This window comes from Balaenoptera ricei, chromosome 11 (genome assembly GCF_028023285.1).
Source record: "Balaenoptera ricei isolate mBalRic1 chromosome 11, mBalRic1.hap2, whole genome shotgun sequence".
Taxonomy (NCBI): Eukaryota; Metazoa; Chordata; class Mammalia; order Artiodactyla; family Balaenopteridae; genus Balaenoptera; species Balaenoptera ricei.
The window spans coordinates 71,673,782-71,695,989 of NC_082649.1; the positions used below are offsets into that span (position 1 = coordinate 71,673,782).

Here is a 22,208-nt window from a genome sequence, read left to right on the forward strand (position 1 = left end):
TCGACCTGCTTGCTGTGTAAACAAGGGTCCTCCATTTGCTCTTGTCTCTTTGGCTTGCCGGTGGTTCCCCTTCACTTCTTGGTGGCCAGTGCCTAACTTCCGTTAAAGGGCACTGTCATCCATTAGCCCTCTTCCCCTCGGTGGGAGTTACCTGCAAGGGAGCAGATCTTATCAATGGGGTGCTGCAGTCCAAAGCCCTCCCCCCCATTCTGGCCTATTTATTTCATGCAGAGAGAACACATTTTGGCTGCTCCTGGCTTTCTGCAGTTGAGGGAAAACTGGAACAAAGCCAATGATTTTGATGAACTTTGAACTAAACCAGTACCAACAATTTAAAATTTTTTTGTGTGTGAAGCATCACACACTATTGTTGATTTTTTTTAAATAAAACACCCTATTTCCTCAAACTCAAACTGAACTTATGTACTTTCCAAAAAATTAAATTTAAGCAAAAACGTTTTTGAACCAAACTGCTCTTTCATCCTGTTTTATTTCCTTTATGTCTGTGTAGGGGAAATAATTTAGGTCTAAAGAAGATTGCCCTCTGCTGATAAAAATCAGTGGCTTATTTCTTCAACTTCCCCCTCCTCTTAGCCTTTTTGTGGGGGGTTTGTTTTCTTTTTTGATGAATTTCTGAGTCTTTTCTATGGAAGTCTGAGTCCTAGTGATTCCATTGGCCTTGCTCACCGGAGGTTTTTGTGCTTGTTTGTGTTTGTTTTCTCTGTGCGTGTGTGTATAAATTTCAAAGCATTTAGCTTGTCTAAATTTTATTTGTGTGGGTTTGGTTAAAATAAACAGTACTACAACCCAAGAAAAAGCTCCATCTCTAAATCAACATGATTTCCAGTGGCCCATTTATTTTATGGGGCATTTGAGAAATAACAGATTCCGGAGCAGACCGTGCGTCGTCCTTCTGCACTGGTGGCAGTCACGTTTGACCTGCGCTGCCATTTCAGGGCGATGGTTTGCTTCAGGCTAAGTGCTCTCTCTCCAGGAGTGTTGACTGAGCCAGGGCTCCCAGAGCTGGGGATGGCAGGGCCTGTAAACCCTGGTCAGTGTCAGGGTTCGGGGAGCTCTCTGCAGAGCGTGAGGCACGTGCCTGGCTCCTGGGGTGGGGGAAGTTATGTAGGGGCTCCCGGGAGGGAGGCTGGCTGGTTTTGGGAAGTGAAGGTCAGCATGTGGGGAGATGAGCAGAAAGGGTGCCGTCACCTTTCTCTAAGCCCGAGTTAGGGCTCTGGAAGAAAATCAGGATGCGAGGGTAAGCGGTGCTTTCTGCCCTGCCCCTCCCTTCCTGGTCCTGACCAGTAAGTGTCAAGCCTACGCATCTTCTGAGCCAGGAGGCAGAGGGATCGGGAATCCTTTGAAAAGAGCCCTGGGTTTGGAGCCTGGTTCAGAGTCCTTTGTCCTGTTTACCCGGCATGTGACGTGGGAGCAGTAATGTCACCTTGTTGAACCTCGGTTTGGGCCTTTGTGAGACGGGAGTGAAAATCCTGGTCCTGCCTGTGCCGTAGGAGGCAGTGAGGCCTGTGGGCAGCGAATGTAAAGACACTCCGAGGGCTCCAAACACACATCCCGATACCAAAGGGGTTCGCTCCGTTCCTGCCGGGGAAGAGGACCATGGCCTGATGCGCTCCCCCGCGGGAAACCAAGTCAGCCCCCAGCTGTGCAGGCGCAGACCCTCTGGAGCTGCTGGAGGTTGGCTGGGGCCCAGGGCCAACGTGCTCGTGGGTGACGGGCTGCTCAGGGCGGTGAGGGCTCGGGCTGCGCCTGTCTCGGAGCTTCCGCTTGTCCTCTTCTTTGTGTCGCTCCATCTGTGTGAGCCCCGTGGGGGCAGGGAGGGAGCCGGGGGCAGCACCGTTGCTCTGCAGGCAGCACCCCTGGTGACCCTTTCTTCTGAATGCTCTCAGCCCTTCTGCTTCTCGGCTGCCAGCACTAAGAGGGGGCTCCAGGCTGCTGCCCAGGGAGAGGAACAGAAAATGAGGAAGGGACCACTTCACAGCAGTGGGGTGTCCTGCATCCCTCTGTGCCATTGCAGAGCCTGGGGAGACTCGAGTCACAGCTACGGTCAGACGCAGCGCGGGGCAAGTGCTGTCCTGAGGGGGGGCGGGGTGATGAGGTGGGGCCTGGGGAAGACAGACGGCGAGGTCTTCACCACATCCTGTGCGCCAGCTTCTCCGCCGAGGGCTTAGTCCTTCTACCAAAGGTCCCCGTTGTACCCCTCGAGGGAGCTGCTGCTTCCAAGGCTCCCACTTCCCATTTTGGTTGGACTTGGACTATTAGAAATTTTTTCCTTCTGTTGTGCTGAAAGCAATCTTCTGAAACGTCCATCCACTCCCTGGGGCACACAGCGGGTCTGCTTCCTCTTTCCCATGGCAGAGGTTTCCCTTCCAGAGGTTGAGGACCAGGGACGTGGCTCTTCTGTGGCATCTCTTCTCCGTCTGACCTCCTGTTTGCCCTTCCTCTGCCCCCTGCCCACCCTGCCTTTCTTTCCTGAACGCTTAGGCAGGCAATATTCACCTGGTAGGTGGTGTATCACCTGGCCCTGCAGGAAGGTCCATATTAGCTGAGAAGACAACGGTGGATGTGCCAGACCTAGGGGACCACGTGGAAAGGGTGGAGGTGAAAATGACCAGACTGTAAAGTGGAGGGTGGTTGGAGGGACAGCAGTGTCAGGCTTCATAGTTGCTTTTCCAAATGGTGTAAGAAAGTTGGGAATTGTATCAGGACCCTGTTATTTTTTTACTCGCATTTTTATTGATGTTAAATCTAGTCCATCACGCAGGGTTTACTGAATACCTTCTGACCTCCTCACCAGATTTTCTCCTTATATGATCTCATCTTCACCCTTCACTCCTAGAAAACAAAGCTGGTGGTGACTCTCTCTTATCGAACTTGTGTTGGTTCCCCGTTGCCTACAGGGAAGCACGTCCCTTAGTTTGGGATTTAAGGCCCTTCCTGGACTGACTATAAGCTGATTTTTTTTTTTTTTATCCTTATCCATTCCTATGTTTAACTCTCTTCCTCCTCGGCCTCCTGTGTGCCCATGTGGAGGTCCTTAGGAGGGTGGATTTAGGAGCTGGATGGGCTTGTGGGACCAACCTCCCTGACCTCAGTTGCTGTGTAATGAGGGTGATGCCACCCTTGCCTCGCCGTTCACACTCTCCATCCAGTGAGGATGACGTGTAAGGAATTGCGCTGGGCTCCGTTAAGGACACCGCTGAGGAGGCTGCAGGGGGAGGGCACGCGTGCAGACCCACGGCTGGTGTCGGTGAGGAGAGCGCTGTGGTGACTCCAAGGCGGGCAGAGCTCTTCGGCTGGGGTAGCCAGGGAAAGCTGGGTCTCGACAGGTGAGCTGGAGTTCAAAGACGGGAGAAGGCTGCTCAGGTGGACAGAGTTCTGTGGACAGAGGCTCACAGGGTTGGGGAAGCAAAGAGGAGTGTAGCCAAAGTGCAAGGTGTGCATTTATGAGAAGGGGAGATAAAGCTGGAATAGCAGGTCGGGAAGCAGGTGAGCGCCGGGCCAGGGTGTTTGACCTTGATTCCCGAGGGCACCAGTGAGGAGCCCTGAGGCATTCTGAGCAGGACGACACCATGGTGGAGTCCAGGTGTGCAGGGCTGGTGACCAGCCAAGAGGGAGGCAGGCCCTGAGGAAACGCTCCAGCTCCAGCCCCTCCGGCTGCCTCGATGGGTGAGGTGTGTGCAGACTGGCCAGCGTGAGACCCTGGGGAGTTGTCAGGTCCAGCTGGCAGGGAGATTCCTCCCTGAGAAATCGCTCCTTACGGGACATAGACCTGGAGGGAATCTAACGACCTGAGACAGAAACTCCACCCCGTAAGCCTGTGATTAGGGAAAATGGCAGGCTGGTGGTGGAGACTGCTCCTGATGGTGTCCACAGGCTCAGACGCATTCGTTTCAGGCTTCTGGCCAGTCCCAGGAACCGTGGGCTTTCTGTCCTGGTGCTTTCTGGCCTCTTTAAGGAGGAGGGCTCGTTTTGTTTGTGTTATGTCTTTATATACCTCGTCTCCTGTGTGCCTGCTTGAAGAGGGGCTCTCTTGGAGGAGAGAGATGTGGAAAGAAAGAAATGGACAGCATTGTCCATTCCCACAAGGAGCCTGCAGTCTACCCGGTAAGCGGAAATGAATGTAAAACAACATAAATTTGCATTTGATTAGAACAGTTACGTTTTCCACACATTTTAACAAATTTTTTATTTGGAAGTAATTTCAGATATACAGAAAAGTTGCAAGAATAAGAATATCTTAGTAAACAATCCAGGTACCCTTTACTCCAATTCACTTAATATTCTATTAATATTTTATCTTGTTTGCTTTTTAATTTATCTGTAAGGGGTGTGAACAGGTTTTTAAAAATATTTTAAAATTCCTTACTGTTTTTAGTTATTCGGGGGCTCACATTATCCCAGATTTGGCCCGTGAGGTGCTTCTCATGCCCCCATCATGTTTTGTTTTGTTTTGTTTTGTTTTTTAAGCACTTTCTTACTCTCTTAGTACTGTGTCTACCCTGCCCCAGTCCTGGAATCAGCCATTTCTCTGAAGACTACTGGTCATTTTAATGGGAAATGGTAATAGAGACCGAGATCTGGGTGCCAGGTATGCTCATAACTACCGGGTATGGGGGTATCTTTGTTTCTAGATCTTTCCAGCAGAGCTAGGAGGTATATGCATTTACATACACGTACCTACCTTTATACGTGTAGTCATATGCATACATCTTTAGAAATCATGAGTTCACATCAGTATCCCAGTTGCATTCCATCCCCAGAGGGCTCTTTCTAATGGTCCCCTTCCCGTCTTTCTATATCCATCCTTCCACAGAGAGAACACTGGCTCCCAACTGCATTTACGCATTAACTCATTTGTGAAATCCTGTAATACGTCTGAAATAGTTTCAGCATGGTTTCATCCATATCACTACAAAAAACCAAACTGACTAAAAAGAGTTGAGCATTTGTCTGTGGTTCTGCCCTTCCCCCAGTCCTGTCCAAGATGGAGAGGATGAAGTCAAATGTTCATGAACTACTTGAACTAGTTTTGCCTTTCTCCTTCAGGGTGGTTATGGTATTCATTTGAAGTACAATCAGATTCATGTGTTTCAGTTCACTTCCACTTTAAGGGTACTTTTCCTCCTTCCCGTCCTTGTTGATTTAATTAAAAATTTAATGTGTAAAATGTTAACATGATTCTAAACGTCAAAATTATAGAAAGTGTCACTCCTACTTCATCCCATCTGCTCCCTTTGTCCCCATCCCTTATTTTGTGCTTTATCTTTCAGATACATCCTACAGTAGTGTTTGTTTCCTTATTTCCTCTTCTTTTGCATCCAAAGGGTAGCACAATATATGTGCTTTTTTGTCCAAGCACTTCTTAAAATCTTTTTTCTTTTTTTTTCCCCTTCTGATCTGGAACAGGTAGGCTTCTATCACATGTGAGTTGTCAGATTTCTAGTCACTTGTGAAAGTCTGGCGGTTTTCTACCAATAGCTTTGTTAATTTAACTTTTATAATAGTGACTGTTATTTAATCCCTTAGTAATAGGCTTCTAGAATGATAAATTCTTAAGTGAAATGGAAAACTGTTTTTTTCATCATCCACTGAGGTTGATAAAGATTCAGTGGACTCAGGTGAGATTTCTTGGGATGCAAGGTTTGTTGTGATGGGAACGAGTTATTTTCCACTGAGCAGATAGTGATACAGGGTTGATGGGGCACTTGCTGGCTTATCAGGGTCACTCTGAGCCCACTTTGATCCCATGTGTCCTTTTGTGCTTCCCTCAATTCCGCTGGCATCATGCAGCTTAGAGCCCATTCATAGCGGTTTGCAATTTTTCTCCTTTTGGTACTTGAGAAACCTCCTCCAATTGCCTTTTATTATTCCCAGATTCAACAACTAAATGTTATACATTTGAACTTCACAATTGTACAGTGCTTTGTGATGTTCACAATAGCAACTTATTGAATGTCTGACTTAATCCCTGTGAGACAGGAGAACAGGTAGCATGTCTGTTTTGCAGGTGAAGAAACTGAAGCTCAGAAAAGGAAAGTGACAGAGTGGGGACTAGAGTCCAGGTCTTCTGACTTAGAGCCCAGCGTGGTCTGGGAGGACCGATGGGACAGCTGAGTTTATCACAAAGAGCCCACCTCCCTTCACCTCCACCCTGTCTCAGAGCCAGCAGAAGGAGATTTATGCCTTGTCAGTTTCAGTTCTGTCCAAATCAGTAAATGTTACGCACCTGCTAAGTATTAGGCCATTCAGAACTGTCTAAAATCAGTTCAGAGCATTTATATTAACAGTTTTGTTACATGAACAGTTATAATAGTGATTACTATTTAAAATAAATGGGCTACAAGCCAGGACTTCGCAGCGTTTTTTTGTTTTAAACATTTTTAAAAATATATTTATTTATTTATTTGGCTGCATCGGATCTTAGTTGTGACACGTGGGATCTTCCGTTGTGGCGTGTGGGCTCTTCGTTGCAGCGTGTGGGCTCCAGAGCGTGCGGGCTCAGTAGTTGTGGTGTGCAGGCTCTCTAGTTGTTCACGTGGGCTCCAGAGTGCATAAGCTTAGTTGCCCTGCGGCATGTGGGATCTTAGTTCCCCGACCAGGGATCGAACCCACATCCGCTGCATTGGAAGGCAGATTCTTAACCACTGAACCACCAGGGAAGTCCCATTGGCAGTGTTTTTTATTCTCAGAAATTTTAGTCACAGTAGGATTTTACCTCTGCACGCTTTGCTGTGTCCCAACAACCAAGAATGTGCAACAGTGATGCAGCTTGTTAGAGAGAGGGGTTTTGTATTTCTAATGTAAAAAAACTTAATGAAATATGATATTAAAGCAAAATCCCCTGTGAAACTTAAGGGTGACTCTTTTGCTATCGTAGTAATTTTCTTTTTCAAGAACTCAGATGATATATGTAACCAAAATAAGAATACCCTGTTTGTATATAATCATGTGAATTGAATACTCTCAGTTCAGAGTCAAAACATGCAGAAAGATTTGTGCTGGGATACTTTTGGTAAGCAATAGAATTGAAGGCCCACAGACTTGGTCTTTATAGCGTATTTAAGAGAACAGATTACATGATGCATTTTCATATTGACACGTGACACTCCAAGGCCTCCACTTGTTCAAGAATGAGATTCTGGTTCAGGTGTGACATTTTCAAAGTTCAGATTCATTTGGCGGACCTACCCCGGACTGAGTTATGCATGGCCGGTATCTCAGGAAGCCAGGGCTGAGAAGCCCCACATCATTCTCAGGGTATGGTTCGCGTGAGCAGCAAGATGCTGCCTGCAAAGGCCTTTCTATTTTGAGAGGGAAGGTGTTCTCCCCAGGAGGAAAGGTCCTGGGCTGAGAGTGCAGAAAGCTTCTCTGGTCCTTGATGGGCTTCGGCTCCCCACGCGAACCCCCTGGAGCCGCGAGCCGGGCTCGGGATGCCCCACAGCCTCGCCACCTCCTCACTTGCCAGTGAGTGATGGTGGGACAGACCAGCCCTAACAGAGCCAAGGACAGATCCCAGGGCACCTGAAAACTGGGTGATATAAGGGCGATGAGGTTGTCCTTTCTCATGGGGCGGGGGGAGAGGGTGGCAGCTTGGTGAGGATTCCGGTTTCTTACCTGAAGCATCAGTGTCACTGGGTGTTCAAGTGTCTGTTCAGCTCATCGACAGTCCAGAGTTGGGGGGTGGGGTGGGGAGAGATAGTAGAGGTTGGCTTTTTAGGTAAGCAGGCCACCTCCCCTTCGTCCCTTGGCTTGGGCTGGGTTGGGTTAATGAGGTCCCTGCAAGGGAGATGTGCTGGCTTTGGGCTGGAAGGAAGGCAGACGTAGGGTCCGTCAGCATTCAGGGCTCTGTGGGCAGAAGCTGCACTGCCTGTCGTCTCATCTGCTTTCTTAGCTGCTTTTTAATCGTACTTCCTAAATCCATAACACGCATAACTTGGCTCCTGGAACAGTTCACGGTTGGAAACGCAGATGGTTCCTTGTATATGAGAATTGGGTAATCATCCACCTGACTTCCTGACTTGCCTGAGCAAATGTGGGATTCTGTATATACGCAGAGATCCAGGCTTGCAGACAGGAAAGGTAGAGTAAACAACGAACAGTTGGGAACGTTTCCATGTCTGCCAGAGCCTTTGCAGGGCAGGTGTTCCCATAAATGGGCAACAAATCATACTGCCTTTTCCCCTTCTATAGGGAGGACTTCTGGGGAAAAGATCATGGCAAGAAGTGAGGGTTAAGAAAGATAGCAGTGCTTCATGGGTGCTCCATTTCCTGTCTGGGAAGGGGGAACGGGGCTGTGAGGTGGGTCTGCTCTGACCCTGTCCTCTGCTCTGGCCAGAACTGCAGCGGGTGGGGAGCTGGGGTCTCAGGACTCTTGGTTTGGACAAAGGGGCCGATACACATTAGGAACGCTGAGTGTTCCCTCAAAATATGGAAGAAGCCGTCTGTGACCACAGCTTGGCCCTCGTGAATCCTTTCTCTCTCAAATGTGATGCCGGCTATCTGAGGAGGCTCTGGGGAGGTGGGACATCTCTGAGTCCAGGCCCCTGGTGGGGGGTCACGGGCCTGCCGTGACGGGCAGCTCGTGGTGTTTTGGGACTCGGCTTGTTGGGAGCACAGAGCTCCTGAAGGGAGTTCGTTTTCTGAGGGACGGTGCATGTGCGTTGGTGTGGTCTCTGCAACTCTGACCCCCACAGTCTTGCTTGGGAAGGCACTGTCGTGTGTCCTGTCCACGTGTGTGGCCCCCATTGCTGTGCTCATGTGGCTGTGCTCGGTGCCGTGTGTCCTGCTGCAACACTGTTGTGCAGCAGGGCAGACGGCTCTCGGCATGGGTACCCGGCGATGTCCTGACCTGTGCCTGTTCTCTTTGCCTCCCCCAGAGAATTCTCAAAGGAAAGGGAGAAGGCGAAAGCACGGGGAGACTTCCAGAAGCTGCGGGAGAAGCAGCAGCTGGAAGAGGATCTCAGGGGCTACTTGGATTGGATCACCCAAGCAGAAGACATTGATCCCGAGAACGAAGAAGAAGGAGGAGAGGAGAGCAAACGAAATAGTAGGTGGCGCCCCTCCTGCTCGGGACCAGACAGAGCCCGTGTGCCCTTCAGACGCCCGCCCACGCAGGTGTCTCTCCCTCTGACCCGGTCTGAGACTGAGGCCTCCTCCCAGCCCTCCGGTTCCTGGGTCTGCACATCAGCGAGAGCCGTGCATTTACACCGACTCTGGATTTCTGCCTGGGGTGTGGGCTTTAGATACGTATCTCGTCTTGTGGCTTTATGGTCGGGGAGGGTCAGCCGGATGTGCCGGTTGCCCCTCTGGAATGGAGTAAGCCCCTTCTCTGGGGCAGGGGTGCAGTAAGGCACCCTTGCACCAGAGGAGACGAAGTTGTGGTTCCTCCAATTCAGAGCGAGTTATTGGAAGGGACCTTGAAGAGCAGGACGCCTTCGTCCCTTCTGCTCCTTGAAGTGGCTCCCACCTGCACCAGCCAGGGGACGCCAAATGCTTAGCCCATCACCGGCCAGGAAGACAACAATTCGCTGTTTAGGGCGGTGTTAGGAGGCATGTGAGTCAGTGGGGCCGCTCCGGAGCCCACCCAGCCGGTACCCGACATGGGGACACCAGGCATTACTCGGTCCACCCCTGGAATTCATTGTCATTGTCAGCCGAAGCATCTCTTTCATCATATGCTTTTCTTGCTCTTACTCTTCCTGAGGCCATCTGTGCCTCAGGTAAAAGTGGAAATTGAAGTTCGGCAGTGGAGTTGACTAAGGTGTTTGTGACGTGTTTCAAATCTAGACTAGTTGACAGTAAAGACCGAGGGCGCTGGTCCATTGAGAGGCCTGGGGACGCAGGTTAGGCCCCGCCCCGTGGAAGATGGCTGGGTAGGCCCCCCCGGAGCGGAGCCCCTCCAACTTCATGCAGTCAGCCCTTCGTTCAGCAAGGCTGGGTGCGGGATGCCGGGTGGGCTCGTGACGGGGGGGTTGGGGGGACGTGGTTTGCTCCTTCTGGGGAGGGCGGGCCCGCACACAGGTGAATGCGGCACGAGGAGACGGAGATGTGGGTCGGGCGAGGAGGCAGGCAGTGTGCCCAGAGGAGGAGGGGATGGCCTAGGGGTCTAGGGCATAGCTGTGGGCTCGCGGGACCTGGGCCTTGAAGGACAAATGGACCTGAGATATGTCAGGAAAAGCAATCTGAATTGAGGCAGTGGTGTGAGAAGGACGTGGAGGTGGGCAGGCAAAGGCTCGGGGAGGCTGTGATGGGCTCTTCCTTCAGCTGGAGCCCCGAGGGTGTGCAGGTGAGGGTGGGACGAAGCAGGGAGGGTGGCCGAGTGGAAGCTGAGGCTGAGACCCAGGGTGGAGGGGATTCTTGACCAAGACCGCCTTCGCGATTCTCCAAGCCTGGGACTCTGTGAGTCTGTGCTTCCGTGGAGAGTATTTCCTGTCATCAGGGTTGCGCACTTGACTCAGTCCTGTATGCTAATGGTGGGGAGAGGCCGGTGCATGCAGGCCCCCTGCTTCCCAGGCTGCACGACTGCCTCCTCAAGGAAAGCCTGGGGGTCGCCCCCTGAGGCCGAGGGAACTGGGGAGATCTCTAGACTAGGTTTGTCGACTATGGGATGAGAGTTTCTAAGTGGACGTTCATGTGAGTTCCACAGCCGTTACATGCCCGCTTTGTGATGAGGTGTGAGGAGTGTCTGCGTGTCTTCGGCATAGCTCTGCCTGGGGCGTTCGCACCAGAATCCCATGGCCTTCGCAGAGCTTCTGCCCCTGCAGCATGGCCAGCACAAGCCTGCAGCTCAGGGCTGCCTGCCCCCCACTTTCCCTCTTCGTTCCCAAGCTGCGGTGTTGACGCTGCCCCGCAGAGGACCACCAGCCCCCTGCCCTGCTCTCCTAAGCCCAGCCCGTCACCTGTTATGTGTAAACGGGCAAATGTCTTGTCCTTTCTCTGGAGCAGAGCACCTTGCTCTGCCAGCGTAGGTGTATCCTGTAGGCGCTGAGCAGGGCCCTCTTTTGTAGGTGGATGTCCTTTCGTCTCCTCATTGCTCCACCTCTAGAAACAGACAGCTGTCTACCTTAGCGGAGCCAACATCAGTTGTGCTAGAACTGTTTCTATGGCCCGTGATTTGAGGAGTAGGGGTTTTTGCTGGACTTGAGCCATTGTCTCCCAGTCGTCCTGAGGGTCCACTCTTGTGTCCTAGCCCATTTCCTGTGTCCTGCCACTGCCTGTAAGGGAACGTCTAATGGCAAAATCAGTGCCTCTGCCTTTGGAGACCTTGCCGTGGTAACTTAGTGTGAGACAGAGTGGAGAAACTGGCATCTTAACCCAGGGCCTGCTGTCCACTGTGGGAGCCCAGAAGGGCACGGGGGTGCGGGCTGTGGGGGAAGCAGGGAAGGCCCCGCGGAGAGGCCGTGTCCCTGCTGCGCTCTGAGGGATGAGCAGCCTTTGGCTGTGGAAGGTTGGCGGGGGAGTGCTTTTCGGGCTGAGGAAATGGCATAAACAAGGTGCAGAGGTACACATGTTCAAAACCCTTAAGTGCATTACTTAGTAGAGTAATCAAGGAAGGAAATAAAGCCCCCTTAAAAGTTGCAGAGCCTCAGAATTCACTGTGCGACCGGTGCTCCAGTGCCCAGAAAGCTGCGCCGTGTCTCAGGGACGTCAGCATCGTGGCTTCTGCTCTGCGCAGTGATGTACAGGTGAACATGCAGGACCAGCTGGGTGCTTGGTCCAGAATGGCGCCTCCTTCCAGTGCCCCCTGGCTTTTCAGTGGCTCCTTTGCCAGGTGCTGGGGTGTCCTGTGGAGCGAGGCTTACAGTATTCCCCTAGTCGTCAGAGTCCCAGAGCCTTGACGGATGATGGTCGGAAATGAAGATGTAAATCCCAAGCTGTGGGAACCATGTTGAGTTTTAACTGATTTGAGAAGAGACCCCAAGCCTCCTCCCCAGGAGCACATTCCCCGCAGCCCAGACCTCCTGGAGGAGCAGTGCTGTCAGCGTTTCCCTGGGGCCTCCCGTGGCTGCCAACCGTTTCCTCCTTGCCACAGCCAGAAACACAGGGGAGAATGGTTCACCCCGGCCCACGTGGTCCTCCTCACCAGCGAACAGTGGCTGACTTTCCACCTGCACACGCCAGGTCTGGTCTCTGTCACCTGTTGGCAGGCAGTGAAGTGTGGGCATTGCCACTGTCCTCCCCGAGTGTGTGAGACTCACCCCGACCCCAGCCCTGCCCTGCATTCTCTCCGGAAAACGGGTGGGGCACTCCCTCGGGCTCCTGACTGTGTCCACACTGCCTCAGGATGCTGACTCCATCGACTGTCCTTTCCAGTTGGGTCATGGATGCACTGGGACAGTTTCCTCCCAGACATGGAGGAATTAAGTGACAGTGTGAGAAGAAGCCTCCCTGATGGCTGAGACTCAGCCTAGACAAAGGGGACTCTTGGAAGCCATTAATAACAGCAGGTGTCATAAGCCCAACGAAGGCAGGGGCGGGGCCAGGGGGCATGTTGATGTCCCTTCTCTGGAGTTGGCTGCAGTTGAGTTTGGTGACTTGGAATTTGGACTGGAGTATTAGGCACATCACCCAACATCTCTGAGCCCCAGTTTCCTTGCCTGCAGGAAGGGGCAAAAGCTATTTGCCCACAGAGTTGTCATGAGGGTTAAATGTTCGATAACCGGCGAGAGTCGTCATAGCTGTCACAGTACTTGCTGCTGCTGTTGTCATTAAACTCCAAGAAAACTTGACTTAAACAGAATTCTTTTTGGAGAATTACTAGATCTCTACTCAACCTCAGGGTGAGGACCCCTTTTAGGATCATCCCTGTACTTTCGTGTTGAAGAACTATAAGGTTCTCAAGTATTGATGGAAAACAAATCTGTCGACTCGGTCACTTTCGAGATATGGTAGCACAGCCTTCTGGCCCTTGAAGTCCATTTCTAGTGTGGTGATGCTTGGTGTCAGAGAACAGATGTCAAATCAGGTGCTTGGAGATGCACTCACATTATCTTTTCTTTCTGATCCACTAAATGTCACTGTCTGCATCTGCAGTACCCAACTCTGGCTGTATTGGGTTGGCCAAAAGGTTCTTTCGGTTTTTTCTGTAAGATCGCTCTGGTAGCACTTAGTTGTCTTCAACTTCATTCAAAACAATTTTGTTAGATTGTATGTGACAGCTGTCATATCAGTGTGCATTTAAAAAAAGACATCAAAATCGGTGAATTTTTGTGTAGCCATTTTAATATTGAAGATGGAAGAAAACAACATTTTCGACGTATTATGCTTTATTATTTCAAGAAAGGTAAAAATGCAACCGAAATGCAAAAAAGATTTGTGCAGTGTATGGAGAAGGTGCTGTGACCGATCGAATGTGTCAAAAGTGGTTTGTGAAGTTTCACGATGGAGATTTCCTAGTGGACGATGCTCCACGGTCAGGTAGACCAGTTGAAGTTGGTAGTGATCAAATCGAGACATTAATTGAGAACGATCAACGTTATACCACCCGGGAGATAGCCAACATACTCAAAATATCCAAATCAAACATTGAAAATCATTTGCACCAGCTTGGTTATGTTAATTGCTCTGATGTTTGGGTTCCACATAAGTTAAGCGAAAAAAACCTTCTTGACCGTATTTCCACATGCGATTCTCTACTTAAACGTAATGAAAACATTCTGTTTTTAAACAAATTGTGACCGGCGATGAAGAGTGGATACTGTACAATAATGTGGAACGGAAGAGATCGTGGGGCAAGCTAAATGAACCACCACCAACCAACCAAAGGCTGGTCTTCATCCAAAGAATGTGATGTTGTGTACATGGTGGGATTGGAAGGGAGTCCTCTGTTATGAGCCTCTTCTGGAAAACCAAACGGTTAATTCCAACAAGTACTGCTCCGAATTAGGCCAACTGAAAAGAAAGCAGCACTTGATGAAAAGCATCCAGAATTAATCAACAGAAAACGCATAATCTTCCATCAGGATAATGCAAGACCGCATGTTTCTTTGATGACCAGGCAAAAACTGTTACAGCTTGGCTGGGAAGTTCTGATTCATCCACCGTATTCAGCAGACATTGCACCTTCGGATTTCCGTTCATTTAGGTCTTTACAAAATTCTCTTAATGGAAAAAATTTCAATTCCCTGGAAGACTGTTAAAAGGCACCTGGAACAGTTCTTTGCTCAAAAAGATAAAAAGTTTTGGGAAGATGGAATTATGAAGTTGCCTGAAAAATGGCAGAAGGTAGTGGAACAAAAGGCTGAATACATTGTTCAATAAAGTTCTTGGTGAAAATGAACAATGTGTCTTTTATTTTTACTTAAAAACCAAAGGCACTTTTTGGCCAACCCAATACGTGACAGTCACCTGGGGAGTGAGGATGCATCCTGGTGCCGTGCCCCACCCCACGCTGATTCACTGGTCTGTGATGGCACCCACGCATGGCTCCCTGGAGGTTCCAGTGCGACACCAGGGTTGGGGACGCCTGAATGCCAGCACGCTGAATATCACACTTGGAAGAAGACAGAAGGAGAGACATTCCTTCCTTTATGCCTATCTGGTAGCTACGGTGACAGGTAGCTCTGGCTTTGTGCGTCCACAGATTATGTACAACACCATTTCCCTAAATTTCCTGATAGAAAGCTGGTGTTACACAATTAACTGAATGGACAAGATTCCCTTGGAAGTTAGTTCCTAAGCATTTGGGAAATTTTCAAGGATAATTTATTTAACTTTGTGCTGAGCTTCAAGTTTCTTAAGAAACTCTGCCAAATCTCAAAGTGATTTTTTCAGACGTATGCAGCTGTTTCTGAGTTAACAATGGAGTTTTGCTGGGGCCATTAAAATCTGAAAGCCTAAAATTCTATTTTAAACTCTTCTCATTGTCAGCGATTAGTTTTTTAAAAAAATAGCATTAAAAACAATGAAATCCTTTTCAAGGAAGCTCATTCTAAAATTCTGGCCAGAAAGGCAAGGCATTTTACTGTGGGAACTATGAATGATCAGTAATCCCTGTAAGTGGGAGTATTTGATGCCCAAAGAAAGAGAGGGGAGGATACCTGAAACTCCAACTCTGACCACTGGGGAGGGCCTCTGTCTTCTCTTCATCAGATCAGCTGTCCTGGAGGCTGTGAGGATTGTTCCTGCCCGCCTCGCACTGGGAAGCTGCCCCCTCAGTGTACAAGGTTGTCATAGCTGGCACCTCCCTTCTGCACATGCCACCTTGATGCCTTTTACAATGTTTGATTTGCGGGGGTGGGCAGAAAACCAGAGATGGCATAGCTGTTTGCAAGCACAAGGCATGGGAATTTGTTGGTCCTGTGTAAAAGGTTGTGTCTTCAAATTTTGATTTATGAAACTGCTTTCATCACAGTTAAACCACCTCAGGGTGTAAGTTCAAAATGGAAAACATTCAAGTAGAAGCTGTAAAGCAAACAGCAGCAGTTAGAGCTGCATATGGTAAACATGCACCCAGGACACCTGCCCTCTCTGGAGAGGGCCCAGTGCTGGAGTTACGGGAGACACCCCCTCCCCTGGGTGGTACTGGGAGCCGTCGTCTGCCTGGGGCTGGCCTCACGGGAGCTGGTGGGAGATGGACTTGGGGATGGTTGCCCCACCATGATGAGGAAGGCGGGCACTCCAGCCAGGTTTGTAGAGTCCCGACTCAGGGTGGTGGTTGTTTTTAATATACTTGGATTACATAAGCAATATTTGCCCACTGTAAGGAATTCATACAGTATCAAAGTTTAGAAAATAAGACCATTCTCTCATCCCTCTTCTTAGAGGGAAGCAGGTGTGGCAATGGGGGCCTGTTCTTTCCGGCCTCACCTGTGCACATGAGAACCTGCATTTGCACACACAGCACGCTCACTGGTCCCAACCGTTAGATCGCCCAGCACAGATGGTCCTGTAACTTGCCTTTTTCACTGAACCGTGTGCCGTAGACTTCTTTCTGTGTTTTTGTAAACAACATTTTGGCTCTTTTCAATAAGTGGCCAGTTTAAATCTGCCGCAATGGACTGGGTAGTCTATAGAGCACATGGAGTCTACAGCAGTTGTCAGAGTTACAGTTTTACGCTTGTTTGTGTGATTGTCTGGTAGCTCTCTTCCTCTGCCACGAGACTGGGACGAGACCCCGTGGGGGCAGGAATGGGGTCTGCTTCTGTTCTGCACGGGGTGGCTGGCCCCTGGCACAGTCTTTGTCACACGTACAAGCTCGTAGTGGTTACTTGTTGAATGAAATAGCACCAGATAATCTCCATCACATGCTTCCTTTGTGCCAGACACTGTTGTAAAGGCAGTGGGTACGTGAGTCTGTTATTCCTCACACAGCTCCGAGACCAGAACTTGACAGAGGGGGAAGGTGAAGCACAAGGGAGTAAGCAGCCTCTCAGGGCCGCATGCCTGCTAAGTGGCAGAGCTGGGATTCCAGCCAAGCTTTTGCCACAGTCTGCATGTTCGCCGCCACTCATCCCCCCAAATGCAGCAGTTGTGTGACCACCCGTGCCCTTCGTCCCATGGGAGCGATTACCAGGAAGGGTTTTGCTGGGTCCCAGAGGAGGCCCACGTCAGAAATGTACGTGTTATGCCGAGTGGCACCACTTCCCCTTCCCACCAGTCGTGTGTGCAAGTTTCCCCCATGCCCTTGCCCACCCGCCATTCCTTCCACTGCCCTTGCACTGCCCAGGGGCGTGTGGCCTCTACTCCAGAGTGGCCATCGTATCACAGAGCTGGATGGGGCTGGAGACCCTAGAATCATTTTCTTGTAACCCAGTGGCCACAGGGGAGTTGTCATGGTTGACTACGCCTCACCAATGCTTGTATCACTATATTTCACCATATTTACAATTCACCTCTTAGAACAACTCTGTGAAGTGCAGGTCCAACTGTCATTAACATCTTACAAGTGAAGAAACTAAGGTTTAACACCATCAGGTACCACGTCCACAGTCATTCAGCCAGTAAGTGGCAGGGCTGGGATTAGACCTGGTCTGTCCAGGTCCAGAGGCCACCACTTGAACCCCGAGTGTCCTGCCTCATATAGCGATGCTGGCTAGACTCACAGAGCCGGTCAGTACCCAAGACTCCTGCTGAAGTGCCCTCTCCCTAACGTCCTTCCTACAGGGGAAGCCAGACCTTGGAAACCTTTGTCCAGAGTGGGTTAGTTGGTTGTTTATTTAGGACAGGTTTTCGAAGACCGGCATTATGTATACTAGCTACAGAAGGTGCACATCTGCTCTCCCCGTCAGATCCCGAACTGTAGGTTTCTCCGTGCAAGGAGGGTAGTTTTGGGGTTTGTGTATCAGAGCCCGTGGATGGGGCCACCTCTGGCGTCCTCGGGCCTGCTGACGTTGCTGTTGCTGCCCTCTACTGAAGCATAATGGAATTGCCTGTGTTCCACCCAAGGGGTCACAGTGGCCGACTTACTAAAAGAGGATAAGAAGAAAAGGAGGTTTTGCTGCTTTCGCCAACACAGGGCTAAAGATCACGGTAAACTGCTGAGATTGAACTTTCTCTTTGGGAGACTCTTCTCCCCAGACTTCTGACGCCTTTTCCTTACACACGGGCATGGTGTGAGGTGCATGTGCTGTGTGCTATGTTTGTAAGATGCCTGTGTTTTCATTTGATTTCTTTGAAACTTGGCCGTGTTGTTTTCCTCTTGTCTTTCCCCCAGATGTGTGTCTTAGCCAACATAGCATTGCAGTTTCCTCTGTTTGAACTGTACCTTTTAAAGAAGCAGCTGAACCAACTCAGAAAATTTATTTAATTTCGCACGAATATTCTTAGACTGGAAGACAGACTTTTTAAACACTTTCCCCCAAATGAGGCTTTTTAATCTAAACTGTTTGGAAATTCCAATGATGTTATTTGATTGATTTTTTTCTTTTCCAGGTTACATGTTTCACATGGCCTCTGGGTCTTCCAATCTCTGGCTGGTTTGCCCAGGACCAGGCTAAAGCTAGTAGTGTCAGTTTTGAGAATGAAGTTAAAAGCAGACTTCTAGGATGCTACAATTTGGGGGCCCTTGCATTTACAAGTGGGAATGGGGAAAGGGCTTATGTGGGAATCAGTTGAGTATCAATCTATGCTCTAGACTAATGCTGAACATGGTCCCTCATCAGAAGCCCTGGGGTTGGCGTCAGGACCATCCCCATGCAGGGCAGCTATGCAAACAACTGGTGTCCTGCCCTGCCTGCCCGAGCCACCCCTGTGGTCCCACAGCAGCACAGGGCTTTGCCTGTGCACACCTGGTTAGTGTCACCGAGGTCGGCCCTGGCCAGACGAGTTTGGAGGAGTCTGCGTGAGAAGATTCAGACTTAGGGACACAAAGCCAGCCGCCAGGAGAGCAGAGGGTTCACATTGCCCCGTTTGCTGAAGAGTGGTCTCAGCCATTCGTGGGAATGCCGAGCGCAGCGGTGATGGGAACTGGACTTGAGCAAGTCCTGGATGGTCCGAATGAGGGTTGTATTAGATTCCTACTCTCTTCAGAAGGCCCGAAAGTGGAAAGGGACACTGAGTATGAGATATAAGCCCTTCGTCACTCTGAGAGCATGTGGTGGCCCCATGAGAGGAGGAACTTGCCTGAGATTGGGAGCAGGTCTGGGGGCAGAGACAGAGCTGACTCTCGCAGCTTTAGTGCCTGCAGAGGTTTGCGAAGAAGCTTGGTGCAGCTCTGAAGGCCTCCGCAGGAGAAATGGGCTTCGGCTAAGCAGGAAATACTGGGATGGCCGTGAGAAATAAGTTTTCAAAGGCTGGCGCCTACAGCTCCAGGGGGTTATCACGAGCAGATGAGTGGTTCCCGTCCTAGGGGAGCAGAGACCCCTCCTTGGGCACATAGGTGCCCACCCCCCAAGCGGGGGCTTGGGCCTCATGGCTTTTCAGGGATTCTTGAGGCTTCTGGGTGAGCCTTGAGATCTGCAGGAAGAGGAAGCAGCCTAATGTTTTCAGGAAACTTACTGTATTTTGTTGGGGTCGGGGGGCCTTTTATTGGCTGAGCTACCTAGGGACCCTAAAGAAGGCCCCTGACATCACTGGTGGTGCTAGTGGGGTTGGGGCCCTTGTCGGGATGCTGTGCTCCCCATGTCACTGGTCATACAGAAATAGTTACTATTGGGGCATGATTCTTGCTTTCGACACAGAAACCTTGGTCTGGCCTTGACCCACATTCTCCAACACGAGCCTGGCTTCTTTACAGCAACGGGAGTCCGTTACCCTGTGACGGCTGAGCGTGTCACCACTAGCAAAAGCACAGGCAGATTCCTCCGGGGGGTGTCGTGGCACTGCTCGTGCTTGTCATGAAAATAAGAGAAAAACACGAGATCTTGGCTTCGGAGCCCCTGTCCCCAAGGAAGGCAGCCATGGTCCTGCCACTGCTCAGCTGTCTAACCTCACCAGCCCCCCTGCCTTTGAAAGGAAAGAGTGAGAAGCTTTAGGCTGCTGGGGCGTGGAGGGAAGTGCTAGAAGAGAGCCGTGAGAGTGCAAGGAAGCCTGTCCCGTGGAGAACAGGGGAGCGAGGGTCCTAGAGGCCCAGGACATCTGTGAGCGAGGCTGTCCCAGGAGGAGGCCGGCGAGCTCCAGGCTCACTTGGCAAGGGTCCCCGTGGTCCCTGGCCCCGCGGCTGGCAGAGGCCTCTCCTTCCTGTGCCGCTCCACTCTCCAGGGCGCTCTGCCAGGACGCGACTTGGACCCGGTTCTCATGGGCCAGCTGCTGGCCTCCTGGCCACCCTCCTGAGGGGTGGGCAGGAGCTTCGCGGTGCTGCTCGTGTCTTGCTCTCCTTGCCGAGCTGGGGGCATGCAAGGGGAACCCCCTTGGTGCTGGCAGTAAAATCAGACAGCCTGTGGGTGTTTCCTCTTTACAGCAGTTCTGTCAGGTCAGAGGTAGATTGGTCTTAGAGGTGCAATTGCTCAACAGTTCATTTATAGATTCGGTAACTAAGCCCCAGGAGGAAAGGGGACTTGTCCCCGTACCACCAATGACAGAGACCAAGCTGCTCTGACATCTGTCCTAGAGGCTTTGGCCTCAGTGGCCTCCATCACTGAAGGAAGTTAGTCTGAGATTTTGCTGTGCCTGTTAGTGGTGAACATAATTTGGGGGCTGCCTATTTGGACCCACACAGAGACTCATTCAGACCCCTGGGTGCGTGTACCCATGCACGTGTGCGTGCGTGTATTTGTGTGTTGATTTCCCTCTGAATTCACAAGCCAGGCAGATATAGTTGAGAATTACATCGTCCTTCAGAGAGAAGGTAGATAGAGGAATGTTTACGCGTTGGTGAAGATGATGTTGTGCTAGCCTGAGAAACAGCGTGTTTCCCTGGTTTATTTTGTGTGGCATTACCCACGATGGCGTCCAGGCCCTACAGTTAGATCCTAAAGAGAAATAGTGTGACCCGCTATCCCCAGAGAGTGCTCCGAGCGGGGGCCGAGCCCAGGCTGCCTGGGTGGCCCTGGCGACTCTCACTTGCAGTCCAGGGTGTGCTGGGCTCCTGGCTGGCTGGCACCATCCCCTCGCCGACAGCAGCAACTCTGGGCCCCTTCTCAGCGCACACACACTCGAAGCCTGAGGGTCTGCCTTGGAGCTCTCCCCAGAGATCCCAGTGCCTGGAATCGACTGCAAAGCATAGGCCCTGAGCTACCCCAGATTTTCCGCAGGCAGATTGCAGGGCAAGTCAGCATCCTGGCACAGGCGACAGGCTTGTTCTAGTGCCTGGTTTCAGCTGGAGTCATTGAAAAGTGTTTTCAAATTCATATTTTAAAAATGAAAACTTCCTCAGCAAAGCTCTAAAGTTTCCTGAAACGACGTGTAAAGGAAAAGGACTAATAGCCTCTCTGCATGCAGATGGCCCCGGCTTCTGCAGGAGGGTCTGGTGCCTGTAGGTCTGAGGGGGTCTCTCTGTTGCAGCCCTAATTAGGCCTAGCCACTGGTCAGCAGTGAACGCTGAATCCCTGCTCAGGGGGACAGAGAGGTCACCCTGAATGGGGCAGTTCTGATGCTGCGGCAGCCGGTTAGGGAGAAGGGCACATGTTCTGATAATTCGTCCTTGGGTTTACTTAGTTGGGTTTTTATAATTCTTTCTGTTTGCATTTTTATGAAGTCCCAGTATTCCCCGTCCCACCTGGATTTTTGTACTCCCCACATTTGCTGGGCTGATCTCCTGGAAGTGGTCTGGCTAATTAGGACCAGACACCAAGGCTGGTGGGTAACACGCTTGCTTGGTTTTTGGAACTTTTTGATGTATGGAGTTTTAAGTATATACCCATACACATACCAACATGTACCAATACTGAAACCTACATCAGTATATTTAAGGATGTACCAAAGCCACACGGGTGGTGTGGCACAGTGGCAGGGACTCAGGAGAGCTTTCTCCTCACACGTGTGAGCTGCGTGTCCCAAGGCAAGTGGGTCAGTTCTCTCATCTGTGAAATCACAGCGTTTGTTCGTGTCATCTCAGAAGCCCCTTCCAGTTCTAACAGTCTGTGATTCTCCTGTCTTGATTTTTTAAAATGTAGATGGGATCCTATTGGGGCTAAGTGAAGTGAAATCCATATCAATTTATGAACATTAAAAAAATGAATGCCTGGTGCAAGTGAAGGGTGAAATGTTTTAATGTACAAACAAGCTCCTTGGTTATGCCCACTGGGCCCTGTGTCTTCTACACGTCTGGAAAAGGAAACACTCCTTTAGCCGCAGGGAGAGGCTGGAGTGGACGGGAAGGGTGCCAGGGCCCCGGCCAGAGCCTGGCTCCTCGGCCTGGGGGGAGGGACTGGATCCAGATCCATTTCCGGGACCAAATGAGGTCACCGCGTTCTAGCGTGGTCACTGCTCTCTTCCTCCACCTGCCCCTTCTCCCCCTCCTCCTGAGCCCTAGGGACATGATTCTGGAACAGATTTATTTATTAGGGACCTATGGCTCTGTAGGTGTCAAACAGTGATGCCAGAAAAGTTGCTTTCCATACAAGAGGCTAAATTAGAAATAACTCAGTTTAAGACAGAAAAGATACAAACCAGGGGTGTTGGCCGAGGCTGGTTCAGAAGTGCGGAAGACTGTTCAAAAGACAGTCCTCTGTGCGGTAGTAGAAGTGGGCAGGGCGAAGTGACACTGGATTTGGACCATCTAGAGAGTGTCGCCTTGCTTCCAGGGAGCTCCAGGAAAGCTTTTCTGAGATGATGGATTCATCATATATGGGCCTCACCGATGGCCCGAC

The 22,208-nt window shown here is 50.6% G+C and overlaps 1 protein-coding gene across 2 annotated transcripts in view; it reads left to right on the forward strand.

Moving 5' to 3' along the window:
* The window catches only part of CACNA1D (calcium voltage-gated channel subunit alpha1 D), a 320,181-nt gene that overhangs the window by 205,670 nt on the left and 92,303 nt on the right, over positions 1–22,208 (forward strand). Inside the window, exons 10-11 of one of the 2 annotated variants that reach the window (XM_059939925.1) lie at positions 8,898–9,067; positions 17,407–17,490. In XM_059939925.1, the coding sequence (XP_059795908.1) occupies positions 8,898–9,067; positions 17,407–17,490 (254 nt within the window). The remainder of the gene's footprint in view (positions 1–8,897; positions 9,068–17,406; positions 17,491–22,208) is intronic. The other variant, XM_059939926.1, reaches the window with a different exon arrangement.